At 41.8% G+C, this 24,689-nt stretch overlaps 1 protein-coding gene across 3 annotated transcripts in view; it reads left to right on the top strand.

Moving 5' to 3' along the window:
- The window catches only part of RABGAP1L (RAB GTPase activating protein 1 like), a 214,745-nt gene extending 191,404 nt beyond the window's left edge, over positions 1 to 23,341 (top strand). For all 3 annotated transcript variants that reach the window (XM_085068653.1, XM_085068654.1, XM_085068652.1), the window contains exons 20-26: positions 8,388 to 8,480; positions 15,857 to 15,967; positions 18,293 to 18,397; positions 19,562 to 19,645; positions 20,074 to 20,145; positions 21,223 to 21,420; positions 21,755 to 23,341. In XM_085068653.1, coding sequence (XP_084924779.1) covers positions 8,388 to 8,480; positions 15,857 to 15,967; positions 18,293 to 18,397; positions 19,562 to 19,645; positions 20,074 to 20,145; positions 21,223 to 21,420; positions 21,755 to 21,910 — 819 coding nt within the window. In that variant the 3' untranslated portion in view covers positions 21,911 to 23,341. The remainder of the gene's footprint in view (positions 1 to 8,387; positions 8,481 to 15,856; positions 15,968 to 18,292; positions 18,398 to 19,561; positions 19,646 to 20,073; positions 20,146 to 21,222; positions 21,421 to 21,754) is intronic.
- Positions 23,342 to 24,689: the final 1,348 nt, after the last annotated feature.

Raw genomic sequence — 24,689 nt, 5'->3', positions numbered from 1 at the left:
TTTGATTTCAAGCAGTGTGTTAGCTGTGCCAGTGCAATGCTCCTGAGTGTGTATAGTGTTGTCCTTTTGCTTCAAGGCAGAGTTGCCAAAGTAATCCCAAGTTACGATATCAAGGTATAAAGTAAGATATTGTGTATTATTTGTCTGTTTCCTTGGATACCACAGTGCATGGGCAGGAATGAGCACACAGTTTGTGCACACTGAGGTTGAACTTCCAGAGCAGGTCAGGCAGCACTGGAATAGGATAACAGGAATGCAGTTATCTCAGAACTGAGGCTCTCATTCTTTCCATGGCCAGAGGAACAAGGAACAGACAGCACTGAGGCGGAGCTCAGAGGAAAAAAAAGATGGCTTGCTGCTTCTCTGCTGCTGCTGGTACCAGGGAGTAAAAACCATGGGAGCCAGATGTTGCTGGTAATATTACCTGGCTGTGTTTCCCAAAGAAAGTGTCTGCTCTCTCTCTGTGGGAGTTCTTTCTCCTGCAGGGCTCCCTTCAGTGGGTGCAGCTTGGATTTTCTGCTGAGGCTGGCAGCATGGACATGTTTCATCTTTTGTTTCCAGCCTCTCCTGCCTGACCAACTCCTTGCTTCTGTCAGTGCTTAAGGTGTTGTTGGGATTTTCCCTGCTGGGTGATAAAGTAGCAGGTCTGGAGTCCATTGGTGACAGGCTCTCAGCTAAACATGATGGCTGAGTGCAGATCTGTGCACAGGAGAAATGGCAAATGGTAGTGGTGATAGGTAGTGCTGCTGGTGGTGGTGGGACCATAGCTGGGGCAGGGAAAGCAGCAGAAAGTTTAAAAAAAGCCCCAAAAAACAACAAAGCAGCCATGTATGTCCAGGTTTGGGGACTGGTAGAGCTCCTTTGTGTCTCTGGGGGCTGATGGACTGTGCAGCTGTGCAGTGCCATCCCCATGGATACTCTCAGGCACCTGCTTGAAGCACATCAATGGCCAAATAGTGCTTTTAAACTGTGCTGCCCTTCCTTCACCTCCCTGCCAGCCCTGTGCCAAGGCCTTCTGCAGGCACAGAGGCTGAAAGGTGCAAAAAAGGCAAAACCTGAAGCCTCATTCAAGGTGAGGAGCGAACCTTCTTAGTAGATGAAGGATTAGTGAGATAACGGAGCATGGCACGGACTAGGTGTTGCACTGAAAGGCTGTGCCATGCTGATACTTTGGAGTTGGACGCTGCCCTAGTTGCATTTTCAAAATGCTGATCCTTTAATGTGTGGCTTTTTTTAGGGTATTTGCAATTTTGTTTATGGAGCTGGGTAAGCAGAAAAAAGGCAAGACTTTTAGAGAATGAAGTTGTGTTAGGTGCTGAAATATAGATAAAAGAATAGGATATAACAAAGCAGATTGTAGAGCTCTGAATGTAACTATAGAATCATAGAATCATAGGTTTTAAGGGACATAAATGACTATCTAGTTCCACCTCCCTGTGATGGGCAGGGACACTTTTCACAATTCCAGGGGCAGTCACAGCTTCTCTGGGCACCCTGTGCCAGGACCTCACCACCCTCCCAGGGAAGAATTTCTTCCTGATATCTAATCTAACCCTGTGCTCTGTCAGTGTGAAACCATTCCCTCCTTGTCCAAAGTCCTTCTCCAGCTCTCTTGGAGCCCCTCTGGGGGCGCTAAGGTCTCCTCAGACCCTTTTCTTCTCCAGACTGAACAACCCCAGCTCTCACAGTTGGTGTTCATAGGAGAGGTGCTCCAGCCCACAGACCATCTCCACGGCCTCCTGGACCCACTCCAACAGGTCCACAATGGTTCAGCTTTAATACAGAATATCTATTTTCTGCTATTGGAGTAATGCACTAGAAAGTAATTGCTCTTAGTAAGTTGTAGGTTTGAAATATTGATAAAAGTAATGACAGGTTTAAGCATCAAGGACCTCCACGCACATCAGAGAAACCTGATGCTGACTTTAAAGGTGCAAATGAGAATTTTTTTGATACTGTGACTCAGAGTTGATCTGAAGTAATATTAACACATAGAACGTGTGTTCAAAGAATACTGCAAGGTTCTTTGATTACCTGGGCATATGGTACAGAGTTGTGATCTAGCACCCATCCTCTGTCTCAGGAAGTAGACTATTTTTCATCTTGTGCTGGACACAGAGTGTGACCATTCGGTGTGATCATTCAGCAGAATCAGAACCTAGTCTTGCAGACAACAGGTTTCGCTAGTCTCGTGGCAGGTTTGAGAAAATGTATTGAGCTGAAAGCTGTGCATTCTGCGGGCTAAATATGTTGAATACGACAGGTTTTACAGCTTTGGTAAAACCACTAGTTTGAACCTTGGCACCGAGAAGTTGCTGGCCTTGTGTTGGCAGTTGTGCTAAATGTCTGTGTTAGTTTGCAGGATAAACAAGGTTGGAAGTGAACCCTAACACTGTGTCGCTGGAAGAGGCTGTTTCCCTGCTAAGTGATGCAAAAAATTACTTGGTTTTTTCTCCTGAATGTCTGTGTGTTTCCTCCTGCTTACCCTTCTTTTCTCTTGCTGAGAAATACGACCAAAGCTCTGGCATTGTTGTGGACATGGGTTAGACCTTAATCAGAATGAATTAGGTACCTGTAGTGGGGGAGCACTGAGAGTTGGATTTTGCATAGTCACCGAGGAGACGTAAAACGTTCAGCGTCAAATGCTGTGTATCTAAAGGGATGTGTATGTAAGACACAGAATCACTTGGAGCTGGTGTGTTTATGAGGTACAAACTGATCAATAAATTCTGTGCTGGAAAAACAGCTGCTGCTCATAGGAATTGTGTTACCCAAAGCAGGGCCTTGTCTCACATGGCTGGGCAGTGTCACTCTCCCAGTTACCCAACCCTCATTGTGGCTGTGGCAAATACAGGCAGTTCCATTTAGCCTAGATAGTCCTTGGGAGCAGAAGTCTTCTTGTTCAGGCATTCTTGAAGTTAGGTCAGATTATAAAAATCACCTGTGAGCAGATATTTTCCATCTAGAATGTTGCTGATGTCCTTCACCACAGTATTGCTGTTGACCAGAGCCATTGAAATGCAAAACATGTGCTGGCTGGCAGTGGATCTAGCTGTTCCTTTCCTGGTGTGTCACTGCTGCAGCCCTTCCTGGGCAGGAGAAGGAAGCACTTGTGTCTGGGGGAGCTGCTAGTACAGAAAATAATCAGCCATTTCCAAGCACTGCTTTTCAGCCACTGAGGGTGTCTCTTCTTTAATGAAACAAAGAGAATTGAAGTGGATAATAAACGTTCCATATGCCAAAGTGAAAATGAATTTTGGAATGCAGATAGACATTGTGGGGTTCTGAAAAACATCTGCCACAGGCAGAACATCCTTTCCTTGACCCTTTTACTTAGATGTAGCCTGCAGCCTCTGAAACACAAACACTGTGTTCAGGATAAAAAATGTACACATTGGTGTTTAGAGTCACAGTTCAGGGAATCCAAATTCCATTCTCTTTTCCTGTGTTGCTGCAGGATCGCTGTACAATGGGGCTTATTGAACATCTCTCTGTCTCAGCTTACTCTTAGTTAAATATTTCGCTAACTGAGCCTGGCTAAGCAGATCTTTAAACAGCAGGGCTGTGGAAGAATAATGGGCTATACCTGGTTGAGTGGGTTTACATGAATGGAAATACATCACAGAGATTAAAATCTGACAGAAGGATCTGGTGTTGGAAATGATCCAGCATCACTGACTCTGCTGCTGCTGATTTGAATCACAGGAAATCGTGCAGGTGCTCTTACATTTTGCAACCTGCCTCTCTCGTTTTTATGAATTCCTTTGAATGTACCAATTGCAATTGAGACATTTTGATAATGCATTAATGTGGAGAAATTAAACAAAACACATGGCAACGCTGGTTTCCTTTGCCTTTAGCTGGCTTTCAGGTTGGCTTTCTGTTATCCTGAAGACTCTTCAGGAATTCTTAAACATACAGAGCTCACAAGGAGGTGACTTGCAGCAGGCAGAAAAATCTTCCCTGGCATGGAAGGACTACTCAGGTGTGCTGGGGAGGAGCTGCTTTGCTGATGTAAAAAGAGCATTTTTCTCAGCTCTGTTTCCAAACAGGAGGTGGAGGGATGCTGTTCTGCAGCAGACATTCAGGCATGCATAGCAGATCACTCCAACACCATGCACGTTTCCAAGAATTTCAGGGAACATTCCTTCCAGCTTAGATGGTAAAATAGCATCTGACAGTCTGGGCTGTTATTGTGCCCCAAAACCAGGGATCAGATGGTGCTGGATGAGCTTTACCAGGGATCAGATGGTGCTGGATGGTGTGGGGTTGAAGGGAGGATGTGTGGGTCCTGAATGGGATACTATAGCACAGTGAAAACACTGCAGGAGGGCTCTTCCTTCCACTTGATTCCAAGCTGTGCTCCAGCCTGGAATTTCCTTTAGGCAGTTGATGGCAGTCCTACATTAAGTTTTTACAAATGAATGCAGCCTGTTTTCTTCTCTGGAGAATACTGATCCCAAATAGAGTTTTGTGAGAAATTACAATTTTCCCTTTAAGGTTTCATGCTTGTGGCTAAGATCTCATTGGGGTACAGATGTTCAGATTATACTGCGTAATAGCTAAATACAACATCCCATTCTCCCCCTTTAAATTCTAATCCAGGAGACAGATCTCTTGTGTCAATATGATACTGTGGGGTTTGTTTTTTGTTTTCCATTACCGCCTTCTCCCAGGAGAAAAACAAATGGCTTATCTACTTCTGAGCCTGATTCCTAGACAGAGATGGCAGGATACTTCCTCGTTGCTTTTGGCCAACCACATTTTAAGGAAAGGATGATAAAGTTGCCCACAGCAATGACTGCACAGACCAGTAGCACTGAGTCAGTTTTTTCATCTAATTTTGTTGCATTGAAGCCTTCATTTGGCTTAATGAAGTGTTTAAATAGAGCTATATTCCTTAAAATATAACTGCTTCCTTCCTTGAACCTGATGTAGCTGTATTTAAAATATTAATTAACTGGTATGAATTGGTAACGTTTTGAGTGTGAACTAAGATGTGTGTGATTGGGATTTTTTTATTGCTAATCTGCTGAGGTTCTGTTTAAAGCTCACAGGCTTTATCTGACACTCACAGAACCAAACCTCGTTTTGAAATTGCTTCTGATCCTGTTTTAAATCACTATGTGAAGAAAATGAAGTACACACAAGCGTAACTCCCACCTCCTCAAGGGGGCACTTGTAGTACGATTTTGTGAGAGCCTCTTGCTGCTGGTACTTCTGACTGTCACCAGGGGCTGAGTTGGTCCCAGCATTCCTGAGCCAGGCTCCCAGGCATCACCTGTGCTTGGAAACAGTCCTGCTTTGCAGCAGCGGGAAGAGTCTGGGGTTTATGCTGGGGCTGACAGCTGTCAGGTGTGTGGTGGAAGGATAAAGCAGAGGCTGGGCTGCACCCATGGCTGTGGTCATTGTCAGGGCTTGCTCAAAGCAAGCTGGGGAGTCTGGCCTTTGGAGGGGTGCAGGACCCTCACCTCAGCTTGAAATTACCAAGCAAATCCATCGCCAGTGAATCAGAAAGTTATGTCACCTGCTTCAAAGAATGAGAAAGTGTCCAGTGCTTTCCTTTCTTCATTGGCTTTTTTCTCTTTTTTTTTTATTTTTTCTTCTGCATTGAGGCAAGAACTAGAGAGGACAAAATGTTAAGAGTGAGGAGATTAGAGAATACTGGCTACATTGTTAGTGTAGTGGGACAATGTATTTTTGGAGCGTTTATGCATTGCTAGATACAGAAAAGAAGTGGGAAGCTGGGAAAGAGATCCTCTGCTCAGTCTGGTGGTGCTGGAAATTGTGGTGGAAATTGTGGCTCATTGTGGTGGTGCTGGAAATCCAAAATCAGGTAATAGGATTTCACTATTCACAGAGGCTATTTCAGCCTCTGGCTGTCTGCAGTGTGTTCAGGAAATCACTTTACATCTCTGCTTCCATTTCCTCGGCTGTCAAATGAACATAACGATAACTGCCTTGTTGTCTGAGTGCTCAGGCTGCATTAGAGCAATAAAGCATTTGGGAGGAAGGAGTCAGAGTGTGATTTATGAATCCAGCAAGGTCAGGCTGAGCTGCCTGGAAACAGCTAAAGAAATCACGGAATGAGGGAAAGGTCTTCTGAAGCCGAGCGGATGCTGATGATCAGTACACTGTCCATGCCCAGGATTGCTTGAGGAACTGAAGCAAATCTTTCCAGCCGTGTCTGAACAGGGGGCAACTAAAACCAAAGGGTTTTTGTTTCTCACCTTCTGTGTATCACCTCACTGCAGTGAGTCCTTCAAGCACTTGGTGCCACTGGGTTTTTTCAGAAAGAGGTTTTGCTTGTTCAGTTCTTCTGTGTGGATGTTTTGTTAAGATGCTCTGCATGGTTTTTCCCTGCATACAACTACTTGTAACATGATTTTATATTTGAAGACGATAAAATACAACAGCTCAATGAGATAAGATACCAAGATAAACAGTGATGAGGAATGTTTATAAACCATAAGAGTCTCCTAGATTTGATAACCATCAGTTGAAGCTAATATACCCCATGGTGCTAAAGAAAGATAAAAGAAATCAATATTGCAGAAGCTTTTACAAAGAATTTATGAGTGCTTTGTTCAGGTTCAGTCCATGAAGACTGAAGCATAGCAAGCACTTTGAACTTACTTATGAAAATGCTTATTGAGAGATCCCTTGCTGAATTCACAAACTGTTCCAGGGAATTAAATTGGGAAATATGGAAATGGGATTTTAATTTTTTTTCCATTTATTAGTGTATACTCAGAAAAAGAATGTGCTGTAATAAATTATCAAATTCCTTTGAGAAATGTGGCTGAATAGACAGTAACAGTGAAGTGTAAACTGCCAAAGTTGCTGGGCATACCTGCTCCAGTTTCTATTTTATGAGGTAAGTGCATTAGTATGAACTGGTTTCTAGTAGGAATTCCCCCCCAGCCCTTTAAGATAGACTTTCACTTTATTTAGGTACTACTTCCTATGACTATTAAGTAGCCTCAGCAGTTTCAGGCTGCAGCCAAGACAAATCTGGCTGGGTTTGTGTTTGGAGGATTGTTCAGTTGAAATGTATAAAGGCATCTCTGACTTTAGTGATTTTCATTCCATGGTGTTTTGCTCTATTGAGTGTCATCAAAGTGAAATTGTCTTGTATGTTTGCCCAATGTACTTCATGTTTTTATCTTTACACTTTTCTCTTTGTTTGCTTTAAGGAGGTTGCTTTCAAATTCCATCAGTAATTGTGAGAATTGGTGCTACCTTTATTAATGCTTTGCAAATCTTGGATTTCATGTTTGCTACTAGCACCTTTTTCTGCAGCAACATTGAGCACTTGCTTGGTCCTTTCTTGTTCTGCAGAGCAAAGAGGTATTGGGCTGAAAAGCAGCAAAGAGAAAACAACAACAAAACCACACAGAAACTCATATTTCTGCTCACTGGCAGTAGTTTTTTGCCCTAAGGCAAGGGGACAGTGGCATGTCCTCACAGCAGGAGGCAGCTAAACATGATCAATATGGGCAATAGGAATATCTGCATGAGAGATCCAGGGAAAGCCTGTGTTTATAGCCATGACAGTTCATGGTGTTAGGGATCTCTCCAGCTGCCGGTAGGTGACCTGAGTAATGCTGTCGAAGGTCTCCAGGGAGACATGGGAGCACTGCATATCCAACCAGAAGGTAAAGGGAAAGGAGAGGCTCCCCATGCTTTGTTTGAAAGAACACAGGTTTCTTCTGGTCAGTGTTGGAAGTGGAAGCATTCCCAGGATCAAGCAGCCTGGGTTTTGACCTTTCTGTGTGGCTGTTTACCAAATTTGTTTGTGATTTCTCTGAGCCACCTCACTGTTCTCTTGCACTGCAGCATCTCCACCTGTGCCTGGGAGGGCTCTGATGCCAGACTTCATGAGGGCATTGGTCACAGGCTGTAATTTAGGCATTAATACACTCTCAGCAATAAAAACCATTACTTGGATCTCCCCCAGGGAATTGTCCAGTCCTTTTGTCTGAGCACTCCTTTGTTCTCATCTCACTTTGTGCAGTAGTCTTGCTAAAGCATTTTTTGGGTGAATCATACATATCAAAGTGTGTGTTCCTCTTTTCTGTTCTCCCAATTGTTTGTGCTTTTTCTCTTCTTGTTAGTCTTATTAAAATGTCTCTATTTCACTTTTGTTTCCCTTTAAATGTTGAATAATTAGCAGCAGTGGGCACAGAAAGATTTCTGTCGATGTGAGCTGTATTGATAAGTGTTTGACATGGCTTGATGGGTAGGGAAGGGGGGACAGTGGGGAGAGTATTCAGCAGCAGCTTTCCAGCACTTCCTCAGTTTCCTGTTTGTAGGGAGAGCTTTCAGTCAGCTTTGCTGGTGTTCCTCTAATCCTTAAATGCATGTTTCCCAAATCTGCTCCACAGGTGCCAACGAAAAAGCTGAAGAAATATGAGAGAGAGTACCAAACCATGCGAGAGAGCCAGCTGCAGCAGGAAGATCCTATGGACAGATATAAGGTAGGGAGATGCTGTATGGCAATTTGTTCCATTGGTGAGTCCCACAGGGAGTTAGCAGAGGTGTGTGTACCATGCTCACCTCCCTGGGATATGCCAGTGCAGACCTTAAGGAAGTGAAATGCCAGGCAAAACTCATCCCCTTTCTTGAATAAGCACTTTGAACAGTTGGACTTAGTCTTTTTTCCAAGAATATTTCAATCACAGTTTGTAACTCTTTAGGCATCTGCAAGTAGCCACATATAATATTTTTCTTCTTTCAGTTTATATGTTTGTAGGTAACTCTCCTGCTGTTGCACTTTTACGGGAGATCTTCACGAGACGCAGAAATAAAGGGTGATTCTCAGCTACAGACACAAAAAGGAGAAAATACACATTGTTCTAGCGTAAGCTGTGTGCAGTGGCATCCACAGAGACTTTGGAAGATGAACTCTTCCTTGGCTGATACAATCATTGTTACTCATTCCTGTTTATACCAAGTGTTAGTAATTTTTTGTTAAGATAATACCTATTACGGTGGGACCCAGAGCTGTCCTGAGGTACTACTGCAATAGAATTAATAGTGATGGGTATTCTGCTCTAAAGAAGCAGAGAAGTAAGGTTCAGTTGTTCATATGATAGCTTGATAGTTTACCAGAAAAGAACAATTTTGGGTCAGCTTTGCTTATCTTTACAATGTATTTGCTTTCATTGTCACAACTACGTTCTGTTGCCATGGATTCTGTGTGCTAGAGGCTCTGCCTCTGGGCACAGACTTTACTGAGTGTTCAGGATCCGGTTGTTCCTGACTCTGTTTTGAACAATTCAGTTTTCTCTAGGTGAAGCTGCCAGAGATGAAGCACTTTACTGCCCACTGCCCAGGATAGCTGGGAACTGACATTTCTTACTCTCGTACTGTTTTCCTGCTGTTCTTCATTGAGCCTTCATATGTTAAGTGACATTGTGGTTGGTACAGAGTCTACCAGGAGTGCAGAGTGGTGAATTGTCACACAGAGTGCACCAGGTTTTACATGGTCTGTGAATATAGGAAAAGTGCACCACGTTCAGAAAACAAAAGTATGGAAATCTCTAGCAAGACAGTGTGCCTTAATTCATAAATGTGACAAAGTAGACTTACAGGTATAAAGTCAAACTGACTCTTTTTTTCTTTTTTTTTTTAAAGCATTTCTCTTTGAGAAATTTATATTTTTAGTGTAGGTTTTTTGCTGTCAAAGGGTGTAGATTTTATTGTTTGTGAGACTTTCGAGTTCTATAGCAGCCAAGAACCAATAGCAAGCATGACCTATTTAGACAAAAACACAACTTGCTGCTGATTAACTTTTAAGTATTTTTCTCGTGGTTCACTTATAGTACTGTGGAATTGAAATAATGCTTAAAAAACAAAAAAAGGGTTATTCAAAGCTTGGTGGAAGCATAATAACTAGCTAATCCTGGTCAGTGAACAGTGAAGAACTTTATCCCAAGCTGCAAATGAGGATATAGAAAGTGACTCTTGGGCTATTGTTGATGTGAGTCACTGTCACAGTCATGATCACAGCCTGGAGTTTTGGCTTGCGCTTCTGAAACTCACAGTGGATTTTTTTATTAAGCTGGATTGGGTCTGATCCTCTTAAGGATGTGATTAGAGAGTCCCTGTAACAGGTTAGTTCCACATTATCTTCAAAGTTTGGATGCTTTCTTCAGTTGATGTCATGAAAAAATGCTTGTAAGTGTTCTTTGTTCCTTGTTTTGCCTGTTAGATTTTATTGATATGTGAGATTGAGGTTGGTAGGAATTGACATTTCAGGGGTGTTTCCAAGGGGCAGCAAGAAAATGTCAGCTGTGTGGACCCTCTTGGGCAGCACGTGGAGAGCCACCCTTGATTTTGCTTGTGCTTTAGGTGAGCACTCTGCAGCCGGTGTGGTCAGAGATTCATTTCATTTCACATGTGCAGAGCTTCAGCTAGCCAGGCTTGGCTTGGGAAAGGACAAAAGCCAGCCTTGCCTCCAAGCACAGCACTGCTGTCACCTCCTGCTCTGTGGGCTGTGCCCCACGGCCCTAAAAAGTGGTAATTTTTACAGTTTCTCTTCCAAAACAAGTGAGGTTTTGGTTTGCCTAGGAAGGGGATGTTTCTTGAATGAGATCACTGGTGTAGAGATCCCTGCAGAATGTTCCTCATATGGGTCAAGAAGGAAAAGAGCTTTCAATCTGTTGGTAGTTTTTAGAGTTTTTGTTGCCAGCAGAAATTTGTCAGGCCCACAGACACTTGTGAGCTGCAGCAATGAAGGATGTCTGAGTAAGACACTTTGCTGTGCCACAGCCCTCAGAGGAAATGCCTTGATGGTCCCTTGAGGGAAAGGGAGATGGGCAGGTTTTGCAGTGTCTGGCCCAGTAACCTGTTGTGTTTGCCTGGCAGGTTAAATTCATGTGCTCCCATGAGCTGTGATAAACACACAGGAGTTCCTGCCCAGCACCTATATTACATGTTGTGATTTGACTTACCAAGGGAACAGTATTAAAGAGTGCCATTGTTTTTGATGTTTGTTTCATTCTGTATTAATAAGTATTATTTAGGAAAAGTACAAGTTTTTCTGGACAAGTTTGCACTTTATTTTCCATTGCTTATAACAAATTATCACACTTTTGTCCAATTTTAAAAGATGCAAAAGTGAAATATGTTCTAAGTTGCTGTTTGTCACCAAATTTCAATATTTTTAGTTAAAGTAAATTACAAATTGCCTATAGAAGCCCGGAAGAAAAGTGAGTTCTATGTGCAGAAAAAAAACCAGTAATATAGTTCAGATAGATATTTTTCTAAATATTATGGAGTTTTATTTCTGTGTTAGAGAACACCTCATGTAACAGGATTTGGGTTGACTTAATGAGAAATTCTCAGCAATGAGCTTGGGAGTTGATTTAAAATAAAGAGGATATAGTTGTACAAAGAAGAGATGGAGTTTTGCAAGTAGACACTGCTGTTCTGTTCCACCTTTTCCTATGTGATCTCTCCTCTTTGTGCAGTGGAGAAGTTGTGTGAATAAATGTGTACTTTGGACATAATAGCCTTCTCTGTGTTTGAAGGGGAAACAAAAATTAATACAGTGATCATTTTTATTCAGTCATGGCAACTGAATGTTAACCATCATGAGGAAAATCATGACTTGTGTTGTGGGACATTGTTTTTAATAAAAGTGTGCTGGGGCACTTTGGGGAATGCTTCTCCAGAGTCACCAAACAGAAAACATAACTACCTCTGGGAGCCTCTGTGTTGCCTACCATGAGAGACTTTCCTGGATAGCTTACTGTAAAAGCGTTTTGGGTTTCTAGATGGAGGTTCACCAGATTTTCCTTTGGAGCTGCTCCAAAGCAGTAGCCCTTTCCACTGGGTTTGTGAAGACCTCAGTTTTCTCACATCCAGAAATTCTCACATCACTGAATTTTAATCAGTGTTTTTATTCCATCCTTGAGGATTTGTTCACACTCAAGTTTGGCTGTCTTGATTTATCCCAGCCAGCAACTCAGGCAGCTGCTCGCTCACTCCACAAGTGGGGTGGGGGAGAGAATCAGCAGAGTAGGAGTGACAGAACTCATGGGTTGAGATGAAGAGAGCTCAGTAGGGTAAAGCAAAAGCCATGTGTTCAAGCATAGCAAAACAAGGAACTCATCCACTCCTTCCCAGGGGAAGATAGTTGTTTAGCCATTTCCAGGAGAGCAAGTCTCCATCCCACATAACAGTGGCTTGAGAAGACAAATTCCATCACTGCAGAGATCTCCCCTTTCTTCTTCCCCCTGCTTCACATACTCAGCACGATGCCATCTGGTCTGGAACATCCCTTGGGGTCAGTTGGGATCAGCTGTCCCAACTGCATCTCCTATCAGCTAGTTGTGCACCCCCAGCCCTCTGGCCAGTGAGGAGTACAAGAAGTTGAAAAGGCCTTGGCTTTGTGCAAGCCCTGCTCAGCAATAACCAAACCATCTCTATCCTACCAACGCCTTTTCCAGCACAAACCCAAAGCATACTAACCACCGTGAAGAAAACTAACTCTTCCCAAGCCAAACACAGCACAGGGTGTTGCTCAACAGAAACAGAATTGCTTAACAAGGTCGGTGACTCATTACACCCCACTAGAGTACAGCACAGAGAGGATGCATCACAGCCACTAATCTCCTCCGGAATTGCTCCTTGGTGCAGCCTGGAAGGGAGCAGAGGGTGGAGTTTAGCCTTGCAGTCTTCCTGAAGTGAGGCTTGCCTACTGCCTTCAAGCTTGCTGTCATCTTTCCATCCGGTGTGTGATGGAAGCAGGAGTATATCTCTCTAGAACTCGTAACAACAAATACAGTGAAGAATAAGCAACTTTTTTTTTTTTGTATTAGAAATTACTTTATATCCTGTTTTCACTGTCTTTACACCAATGGTTGAAAGCAGTGTTTGGTCTGTGACTTTGCAGGAGGTAAGTTTATTTGTGTTTGTATGTATCAGCATTTTTTGTCCTCTTTGGAAATGCAGTATCCTCCTTTTAAAAGCTAACCTGAGTTCACCAGCCACCTTTTGTAACCAGAAGGAGGAATTTGGGAAAGAGGGATCTGTTCTTTTACTGACTGTAGAAACTGAGCAATGCTGAGGAGAAGGAAATGGTTGTCATAGTAAATTTAGTGCTGTGTAGAGGAGGCAGGAAGCTGTCTGTTTACACCAGGGACAGCTAGCAGGTCTGACTAGTTGGCTGATGCCAGGTTACAAAATGATGCCTGTGATGTGAGTCCTGCTGTAACAGACCAGCTCCATCTGTTGAACTTCATGTCGTTGTGAGCACATTTCATAAAACTGAATATTTCAGAGCCTATGGAAATAGTTTGCTATACATGAAAAGCACTATTTGCTCTTTCTGTCTTTACTGTGTCCTGGTAGGTTTTATTTAGACTTAGGCAGACTTACGAGTTTCCTCCTGAGAAGGGAGGCAGTTTTACACTGCTAGACCTGGGGGGAGGAGCTGGAAAAGGCAAACCTCATCAGGCATACTGCCCTGGGTGGAGCAAGAGTAAAGGTGGCCCTGTGAGAGGCTCTCAGCTGGACACTGAGAGTGTGGTGAAAAACATCTTTTAGCTATTGACTGGATGCCCAAGGTAAGAGATCTTTAACTCACTACCAAGGTGCCATGTAAATTCTAAGTTAAGAGGAGGATAGCGCATTTCCATGTTCAGAGCTTGCTTATCCACTTGTCTGCCAATGCAAAGCAGGAACTCTCAGCCTCACTCTGTGTGCCTTGCTTTGCAGACACTGAAGCTTTTGGCAAAGACATAGCAAAAATGGTGACGCCAACTCGGTTATTTTGTAAAAGTCGTAAGAATTTGCTGCTTTCTTCCTCTGAGCAACATCCCTATGAAAAAGCATTGGTGCTGCAGCACCTCATCCTACTCTGGTCTCAAGTTTTAGTTAAACTCAGGTCACTTTCTGACAAGCAGCAGAGCTGTGGTTATAAAAATTAACATTTCTAAGATGGTCTGAACAAAATACAGGAATGAAGATGTGTTAGAGATTAATGTTAGTATTATTATTATAGACTGCAATGTGGTTTTACACTTTAAAGCTTGTATTATGTTTACAGAAAAACTTTTATTTCATTTTTAAAATTCCTTGTCGCAAGCAGACTACAGTTCATTTAAAATAAGAAATATCTCCAAAGCTGTGTGTCTTTTAGCAGTGGTTATTTTAACTGTGTTAAGACGAAAGCATTTTATTTACAGTTTCTGTAAAAAACAAGTTACTCAAAGTACAATCTTTTTGAAGGGAAACAAACGTACTTCCCTGTGCAGGGCAGTGCCTATTCTAGTTACACAATAGGGTCACATTAACGAGAGAGAATTTATAGAGGTTCTACATCCTGCCACAGAGGAAGTTCCCACACAGAAGAGACTTTTTTTTGCATCCTCTTAGAACTCTAATTGTCCTGTTTTTGTTTAAGACAGACATGCAAAATTTGCTTGCAACAGAAATGAAAATTGCAATTTCATAGTTGTGAGTTTGGAAAGAAAAAAATATCTGAGCATAGCTGGTGAGTAGGAGGAAGTAAAAACAGGTGAATAATGTACTTATGCAAGAAAACTCATTTTGTAGGAATGCATTCACTGAACCACTCTTGGAAAACATTTTAAATGCTAACATACATTATTATATAGCATTGACTTTTACTGATACATTTGGACTTCTGCTGTTTCCTTTTGGAGAACATAAATTGCATTTCAGCTGAGAACAAGTCCTTTTTGAAATCTCAGCATACAGGTTACTGTTCTTCCACCTATGAGTTTCCATATGAACATGGTGTTTTTCCTTGAATTTCCATAGTGCAGAAATTCCCTTTGCAGCCCATTTTGGTATGGAAGATACACAGTGATGGAAAGCCAGCACAGATTTTTTTCTCCTAAAATGCATTTGAGGAAGGCACATCTATCTGCCCCATATGGCTGTGTTCTTCTGAAAATGAGGACTTGTATTTGATGTTGGACCCCTGGAAGTCCACTGACCCGCAGGCATCTTTTGAATATGGTTGTTTCTCAGCCCTAGAACAACAGTCACAGAAACTGATTTCTAAAAGACATGAATTATTGCTGTTCATTCTCCTGTTTCCTCACCTTCTGTGGTTAGTGCTCCACACAGTCATTTCTGCCTGTGTGGAGTGGGTGGGGAGGGCAGTGGAGCAAGGGCCTGCACCCTCTGAGTTCTCCATTTTGTGTTCCTGTCATTGCCCCCGGCAGTTTCCTGGCCTGTGCTCAGGGATGAGCTCCCCTCTCCACCTGGCACTTCTTCTCAGCAGGTTTTCTGTAAAGTACACACTGGAGTCACTGGCATGAGGTACAGAGAAGTGCACAAATGGTGATACAGGATGTATGAGCTGTAGGGAGTTCCCTGCTAAATGCTGTTCTTTGCTGGTCCTGCAGGAGATGGGAAGTTGGCACTTCATCACCTACAAAGTGGACTATTTTTATGGATCCCTGCAGACAGAATTTTGTAAAGTAGAGCAGGACAGCTTTCTATTTCAGTTGGAAGCATTATTATGAGCAACTCTTAATTGGTCCCTGTTCACTGCTGCTGGGTGGGATTTTAGCTGCCTAATTTCTTTAGCTGATGAGCAAGCAGAAACCAAGTGCTTTTGTGGAGAGGTCAGTGTTTACTTTTGACAGGGAAACACTACAATCAGTGTGTCCCTTACACAGCACAAACCAGTGGGATGTAAGTGGAAAAGCTGCATTTGCACTGCTGGCTTAATTCACTGTTTTTTCCCAGAGCAGCAGTCCTGTCTTAATGTGCACTCTTGCCTTCTCAGTGTTTTATGGACACAATGCACTTGCTCATTGCTCTTCATAAGGATTAACTTCCTTTCCTGGTTGTTCCTTTCTTTCCACAGAGGGAAAACCGCAGGCTCCAAGAAGCAAGCATGAGGCTGGAGCAGGAGAACGACGACCTTGCCCATGAGCTTGTAACAAGCAAAATTGCCTTACGGAATGACCTGGACCAGGTAATGTTAGCAGAGATGGGTCTCAGCTCAGGCCTTGGCAACAGCAAATTTAGGAGCCCTGCTTTGTGCTCGAGTGAGATCATGAATGCAACATTAAAAGTGCAATTCTTTGTGCCTTTATTTTCCTGACAACCTCACTCCTAGCTGCACTCAGTTAGATTTCCACATACCATGTAGGCATTCAGTGGGGTCTGGCCAAGACTGACTGCATTTTCTCTGTTGGGCATTGTTCAGAAAATGTAGGCCACAACCTTTAGGCAGATAGCAAAGAATGAACATTTTCCTGAAAAAGCTATCACATAGTTCTTGGAAGACTAGTTTCAAGGAAAGTTGCATTGCAAAATATCTGTGTGGATCTGTTTTTCACAGCAGTTTCAGCAAGAAACTTCAGAGATAATGAATTGGTATGGCATCGAAAATTAGAAGGGCTGCGGGTGTTCATTGATGACTGCTCGTGTTCCCTGTGGAGACTGGAATGTGGAGGGCAGAGCCCTTTGCCTCAGAGATGATTTCCAGAGAACTACACATTCAGCCCTCTCTTTCTGAAGTGCTGTGTGTGGTATTGATAAATGCTGTGAGAGTTATTGGTAAGGTACTGAATACAGGAGGGCCAAACTTTACCGCAACTTGTCATTAGTGCCTTGCTCATTGAGGGCTATAGTGCCTTCTTTAATGAAAAATACTTTCCTGCAAGGGCCTCTCATTTGGATTTCGCATGGTTATTTGGCTTGCTTTATCAAACCTCAGAATGGTAAACATTATTGACCACAATTGTACAAATTCTATTTCACTGTAGGCAGATCCTGGACAGTTAGGCTCCGCTGATTTGGATCCATGGGATTCTAAAATTGTGAGCTGTCTGGGTGAGCACAGGCAGGCAGAGATGTGCTGTGCATGGAGCAGGCAGTATTGTGTGGAGGCTAAAAGCAATGTCTGAGGGGCTCTGTCTTCCCTGGCAATTCCAGGTGCACATGAAGCAGCATGTGCTATTCCCATTCCTTGCTCTCCTACACTTTCCCAGTCTTTCTGTAGACAAGAGTGGCTCCAAGAAGCTTTCCCACACCCCACCTGCATTCCCAGGCACTTAAAGAAGACCTTTGTGCTACTGCATTCCCCATCTGCAAGGATAGGGGATACCATGTGCCACTGCAGGTGCTTGGAGAAACTGGCATGAGCACAAGAATGGAGGAAAGATTTGTAGTTCCTTCAAAGTATATCTTAAAACAGGTCTTCCATCAAAAATATCCTTGTAATCTCCAAGTTCTTTTGTTTGTTAGTCTCATCAATTTTCCATTCTTACAGTGCTTGTTTTCCTTTCGCCCATACAGCCTTATACACACTAAGCAATGAAGAAATCCTTAATCCATCTCTTCAGTCAGGGAGAGGGTGGAGCTGGTTCTGCTGCCCACAATCACCAATAATATCCTCATTAATTGTTATCACTGAGGCCGAAAGATAAGCTGATACCACCACAGTGGTAGAAAACCAAACTTCAGCTCAGAGACAAGTTCTGTATGATTACTTGTTTCCAATGCCCTTTTCACTCTTGTAATTTCAGCAAACTCAGTGTTAATTGGCCACAACCATTTCCTGGACCTCCTTACTGAACAGGAAGGGTGGTGTGATGCCTTGGGTGTTTCCCAACTGGAGAGGCTTACAGAATATATCCAAACATTGAGAAATACATTTCTCTCCTGATGATCAGTGAGGACAGTGCTCACGAAAACAAAGCATTCCCAGTATGTGTCACCACAAGCTTGGGCCTTCCAAGAAAAGAGAAAATGATGTTCTCAATTATCAGGTTTCTTCATGTAATACTTACTTGCACCAATAAACCATTTTATGTGGTGGTCCTGTTTGTCTCTTACACTTGTCTTTGCCTGAACATTTTGTAAGGTACAGTGCAGACACCTAAGTTTTTTACAGTTATCTGTTTTCCCTGCTCACAGATTAAAAAATGGGATGAGTTATTTGATGTTACAGTGGAGCTAAATCATGCTGCTCTCACTTAGATTAATGTTGGTCCCAAAAAAATATTCTGTACATCATTGTTTGTATTACAACATAGTATCTGTGCTTATGTGCCATCTGGGCACAGGTAAACAATTGGCCAAAGGGTCCTTTTGCACAGTTGTTGAAATACAGTGAAATACTTTAGAACTTGGCTAACTGAAAAGGGAATTTCATATCAAAATGTTATGTGAGCCATTAGAGGGCAGGAAAAGGCAGTGCTAGAATCTAAATCTATATACCTGAGCTGTATATAGCAGTGTGTTTGTATTGGCACAGATAACATCTGATTTACACCAGTGTCTCTGATTCTAGGCTGAAGACAAAGCAGATGTTTTGAACAAGGAGCTGCTCCTGACCAAACAGAAGCTAGTGGAGACTGAGGAAGAGAAAAGGAAGCAGGAAGAGGAAACTGCTCAGGTAGATCATTCTCCAGCTTTTCCCATTTCATTAGGAAATGCAAGCAAAATGATATGCAGAAAAGTGGGGATATGTTTGTGCATTTGTGAAAAGGATTTTGTCCTCAAAATGCAGTTTCAATTAAAAGTTTATAGTGCCATGGTAATTTTTTTCCCAAAGTGTGGTTTTCAGTGTTTTTCTTTACTTGAGCTCTGAATGTGTAGTTTTCCATAGCTTACCCTCTTCCAGGTATTGTAAAGATTGTTGTCAGTGGTGGTGAGCAATCTCAGCTAAGGCTACATGATCAGACATCTTAAATATCTAAATGAGGAGCTGGAGGAGTTGTTGCCTTGTAAGAACCCATCTGGATTCAGCTGCTGGATCCCTTAAATAATGCTCCTGCCTGAATCCAGAACTAACAGCAGAACTGGGGATGAGGGTTGGGAGCATTTTGCTGACTAGACCTTAGTTGCAAAATATTCAATCTTAGTTTTGTAATCCTACATATCTAACATGTATGTTTCAAAAGTGATACCCTGATTTTTATTTTTGCTATTTGGCAACAGTGACTGCAACAATAAGTGGTAATTCTTTGTGCCTCTCTAAAATGGAGTTCTGTTTGCTATTAGTAAGGCAGTGAGGCCTTTTTCCTACTGAAAGGGCTCTCCAAGTGGAGTAGTTCTGAAGGAGAGATGAGTTAGCTGTGTTTTAACTCAGTGCCATAGACACAAACAGTATTTTTTCTCCTGTTACAGAGATAGCAGTGATAGTGTTGAGAGATTCTTCTTCTTGTTCCACCTCCAAACAACAAACAATCTGGCCAAACCTGCTGTGACAGTGAGCAGGAAAACAAAAACTTCATCAGTAAACCCCACTTAATAGTAATGCTTTATTGTGTGTGTTCTGTGGGCCATGATGTACCACCACTTAACACAGAGAAAGGGAATTAAGCTACAGGAGAATTCTTTAAGCAGGAATAAAGGGTCACAGCACAGATTTTTTGGTCATCACTGATGTAATAAGTATTTGTTAACTGAGTAAATCAGACACTTGTCTAAGAACTGGAATTTGGTAAGAAGCAGCTGTAGAGGTACTGTAAACACAGCGAGACGTGAAGAGAACAATCTGATGACATATTTTGAATTCTGTCAGTGTACTGTGTAACTTCTCTCTTTCATTTCCTAGCTGAAGGAAGTCTTCAGGAAGCAGCTGGAGAAGGCAGAATCTGAGATCAAGAAAACCACAGCCATTATTGCAGAGTATAAACAGGTACCATTCCAGAGATGCTCCTCTCGCATTTCTTCTTTCAGGCTTTCAGAGAGCAACGTTGTAATTTGTCATAAATCTTCTCGTGGCTTTCCTAACAGTCTCCTAATTAGGCAGTCAAGAATAACCTGTCTTTCAGCTAATTTTAGTACTGTAGGGTGAATGCTTCTGTACTCAGTGACATAATGCAGCATAAACATCATAAACCAATTCATCCATAAAATGTCCCTGTCTCTGCGTTCAGGTTCTGTATTGCATACTGCTGGGTTTTTATCATTATCAGTAGCAGTGGAGTTGATAAGGGGGACTGCATATACCTCAGTGAGGCAGAATTTATGGAATGTTGATTCTAGCAAAAACCATTGTTAAAAAGCACAGATTCTATTTCAGTATAGTAAACTTGAGCTAAGAGACTGCTTTCTCTGCTCCAGATTTGTTCCCAGCTGAGTACCAGGCTGGAAAAACAACAAGCGGCCAGTAAAGATGAACTGGAAGTTGTGAAGGTGAGAATGATGTCTCTACATATGGGATATTTCTAACACAAGTATTTCTGAATACCAGGGATACAGAATAAAACGTGAACTGAAGCTTCAAGTAACATCAGTAGCATTTTTCAGCAGATGTAAACAAGGAAAGGGTTTGTTTCTTGTCATGGTTCTTTATCTTGTATCAGACTGTGGAACTTTCAAACGGAAGTGTATGTAGTACTGGGCTTTTCCTTTTGCTGTTAAAATGCATACTTCTGGCAAAAAATGTGAGGAAAGCGGTGTTTATTTGGATGTTTTGATTAACTGGAAAAAGAAGACTCTCTAGAAGACAAAACATGGAGTTTCTCAAGTGTGCACAGCAGTGGGATTGGAATTAGCCAGACTGAACAAGGTTTATATTTGGGTTTCCGTAATTTAAGTAGAATTTAAGTAATTAAACCAAATGGCAAGCTAGGGCCAGCACCGGAATATCCATAGTGGTTCCTCTCCCTTCTCTAAACCCCTTACCATGAAAACCTAAATAAGAGGTAAACATTTCCTGATCAGGTAATAGTAATTCCATCCCTCTGCTCTGTCACTGCTCAGTAGGCAGAGTTGTTTACCCTCTGTTTTGGCTTCTGCCTATTTCTTTAGTACTCAAGCTGAACTGGATTTGTTGCTTTTTAGTGACTTTTTAATGTTATTGATAATAACATAAAATAATTCTAGGATTTATGTTCCTATATTCTGCTGCGATAGCTCAATATCTGGTTTTAGTTCATGCAAGCCAGGCCGGTTGTTTCATCTGCTCAGATGTAATTTACTCTTCTGAGTTGTGCTGACATAAATATCACAAAGCTTTGGTAGCAAGAAGACTCTAATATAGGAACAAAGTCTCGGTGCTTAGAGAATGCTAAGTAGATTTTAGGAATTTTTATACTGCTTAACATAACCTGGAAATTGTTAATGAACTACTCCAATTTTTTTCATGCCAATTATGCAAAACGCAATACTAGATGGTTTGCGATTGAGGCAGTCTGACCAAAAAAAGGGTCTTTCAGGAAGTACAACTCCTGTAACATGGATTAAGAATGAGCTTTCTGGGTATTTCAGGGTAAAGTGATGGCCTGCAAACACTGCAGTGAGATTTTCAGCAAGGAGGGGGCACTGAAGGTGCCTGCTGTAAGCACGGACAACAAAGGCCTTGAAACAGATGATGAGAAGGATGCACTGAAGAAGCAGCTGAGAGAGATGGAGCTGGAACTTGCACAGACCAAACTGCAGCTCGTGGAAGCCAAGTGCAAAATTCAGGTAGGTGGAACCCAAGTACAGCAGGGTGGTCACCTTAACCTCATGCTCAGTCCAAAATTATTCTGAATCATGCAAAAACTTGTTCCAAAAGGGAGCACATACTTGCATGCCTGTATATCTGTGAACTTCCAGAAAAATTTTCTGTCTTATAAAGAAAAGGAGGTTTTTATTTGTGTGTCTAAGTATCTTGTGCTATCTCTGCAGTTTGAATGTCTTCTCTCCCCAGTGCCTGGGAGATTGCAAGGGAAGTGCTGGACTGCAGGGACTGAGTGTGAAGATGCTTCTTTGTTAATCGATTGGGGTTTGATCAATTCTGACTATTCTGCTTTCTTAGGAGCTGGAGCACCAGAGAGGAGCCCTTATGAATGAAATCCAAGCTGCCAAAAACTCTTGGTTTAGCAAAACTCTGAACTCTATCAAAACGGCCACAGGCACACAGGCACCACCACAGCCCCAGCCGCCCCTGCCTCCCAGAGAGGGCAGCACATAGTTCCGGCCACACCCGGCTCAAGAGCACAAAGAACAACACAGCTGAAACCCTGGAGGATTCTTCCAGTGGTCTCTCCTCCTGGGGAAAGGACATAAGGCAGGAGTGCAGGCTTGAAGTGAAATTCTTCGGTGTTTTTCATTCATTTTCTGATGTGACCCTTTTCAAAGGGGGGGAAAAAATCCTGGTTTATGTTGAATTCCTACTTCCCATACTGCCTTGCTGAAAGCCACGTTCTGATACCTTCATACTTTTACACTTTATTTTATATGACTAGATGTTAAATAAATACTTCAAAACTACGTCTTTAATACACAACTAATTTGAAATTATTTTTATCTTGCATAGAAGGTTTTTCTTCTTCTGGAGGAAGAGAGAGAATGGAAAATGTACAGTACTGCAGCATAATCTCTCCCTAGAAAGCACAGTGTAAGGTGTCTAGGATAACTTACGCCCTGGGACCATCTCAGAAGTTTATCACAGCAACTGCATCCTGCAGAGAAGCACTTTTTGTAAAGCTTAGGCCATAGCAAAGATAGGCTTGTGCTCTCCTGGCACAATTGCTATGAGCTTCCCTGATAACTTCTTAGTTTGGATTGGTTTCTCTTCAGAAATGCAAGTAGTGCCGTTTTTTGTAACACTGTTGTTTAAAGGTTATTTACAGCTCAACTGGAATTTAACACAAAGTTACTTGGTTCCGTTTTTTTAAAAATGCAGGTTTATATTAAGAATTCCAAGGAATAATTCCTTCCACTAGGATAAAGGGAAAACTGTTTTGACACTTATTTGATGTTTTTGCTGAGAAGCAGAGTGAGGACCTTAGTTTTGACCTTTTGTAAATCCTGTGCCATAAAGGATAGGTTTTGTGAAAAATAATGAAAACCTTGCCCTGGGTCTATATTCAGATTCCAAATTTGACACAGAAATGAGGTACCAAATAAAATACCCAAAAGGTCTGCGCTGCACTGATGAATAAAATACCACAGAAGCAAGATCTGTTTGCTAGAAGTGTTTGGTTATAGTTGGTATTACTTATTTTTATAAAAACAAGCATTTTCAAGTGGAATACAAACCCTAGACTTTCCTGTGGGGGTAGACTTCTCTGGTGATTCCCAAACCTGTCTGGTTGTTTTATATCTCTTAAGGTAAGGAAGTTAAAAAGCATTCATTTTGACTAAACATGAAGTGTTCATAGAAATACTTATTTCATGGAAAATTAAACTATTGCTTGAACTGATGGAATATTTTTTTAATTATACCTGTTATGTCTAAAGATGGTCTTGCAGGTAAATGTCATTGTTGGACTAAATGTTGTGTATTAATTGTTTCATTTACAAGATTTTTCCAGGGACATTAGTTCTGTTTTGATTTTTTTTAAATTCTATGGAATGCCATACATTGTCGTTTTTGTACAATAAAATTTAATGATACCCATCTTGTGCTTTGTTGTCAAGCATAATTGTGAATTATTTTCAGCAGGGTAGGACAAATTTAATGTTACCAGTGCCAAAGGAAAGATTCTAAAAGGCAGTCAGCTGTTAGAAGTAGAGATAAAAATATAATTACCATCCTGACACAATTCTCTCTTCTAAGTCTAAGGGGTTTAAAAACTTTAATATTTTACAATGTACCTTCAAAAACAGTAATTATTTGGAATTATTAATACAGTGAGGAAAAAAAGGGGGAAAAACAAAAGGTATTTCTTGTGCAAATGTTATCAAAGGTCTTTTTCCCTTGTCACTATCTTGCTCATAATATTTGCATAAATGTGTCCATTCTCTTAACTGGCAAAACCCTGTGTTAGTCATTCACTTAACCAGTTCCATTTCACATTCAGAATGTGAATGTGAGTTCATAATAAATCTGAAGTGACATTTAAGGATACGTGGTGAACATCTGATTGTTGCAGTTGAGAGTACTGTGCCCCTGAGAAAAACTGATGGTTTGACAAGTGTCTGAATTTCTCATTTCATGTATCTTAAATCATACTTAAAAATGGATTTAAAACCATGATTGGAAAAGTTCAGTAAGAATGATTAAAGCAATGTGTAATGCTGTGATTCCCTGAGCAGATGAGTTAAGAGCTCACTGCTGCTCACCCCTCCAATTCCCCATTGCACAGTCCTGTCTCTTGTCTTTGTTATAGTATGTACTGGAGATGATTAAAAACAACCACAAAAGATGTGGGTGGATTTAGCCCCCCACGGTTTGTCTTCTGTCAAGTGAAAGAGTTAAATCACCTCAGAGAGTCCAGTGAGCGCAAGCGGATCATGGGAGTGGGACTTTCCAAGTTCATCAAAAAGGAACTGCTAAATACAGTCACCATGTTTCACATGAGCTTTGACATAACATTCCTTTTCTCAGTGTAGCTGCTTTCTGACTTTGGAAGTTGAGTTTCAGGAGCAAAACCACATTTGCTACGTGCTAGCTGTGATGATTTCAAACCCTTGTAAGGGTGCAAGCTGGCTTACCTCACCAAAAAGAAGTTCCAGAAAGCAATGACCCTAAAGGCAGTAAACAATTTCCACCTTCCAGCTGTAGATCCAAGATAGCATTTGTAGCAGTGGCATTTGGAAAAGTAATATTCAGGTGGCAACTACATCTTCTCAGCATTGCTGAAGGAGTAAGAAAACAGCTTTATGGCATTATCTTGATGAATATTCAGAAACAAGCAAAGGAGCAGGACTCCATGATTTAAACCAGGCAAGCTAAAATTCTATCTGCTGACTATAGATGCTATTGGGAAATCTAGTTTCCTGCAAGAAAAGAGATCTGTGTGTGA

Source organism: Lichenostomus cassidix, chromosome 8, assembly GCF_008360975.1.
Source record: "Lichenostomus cassidix isolate B80296 chromosome 8, HeHo_3.0, whole genome shotgun sequence".
In the NCBI taxonomy this organism is placed as follows: domain Eukaryota; kingdom Metazoa; phylum Chordata; class Aves; order Passeriformes; family Meliphagidae; genus Lichenostomus; species Lichenostomus cassidix.
The sequence above is the reverse complement of the archived record's forward strand: the minus strand, read 5'-3'. Positions and strand labels throughout refer to the sequence as shown.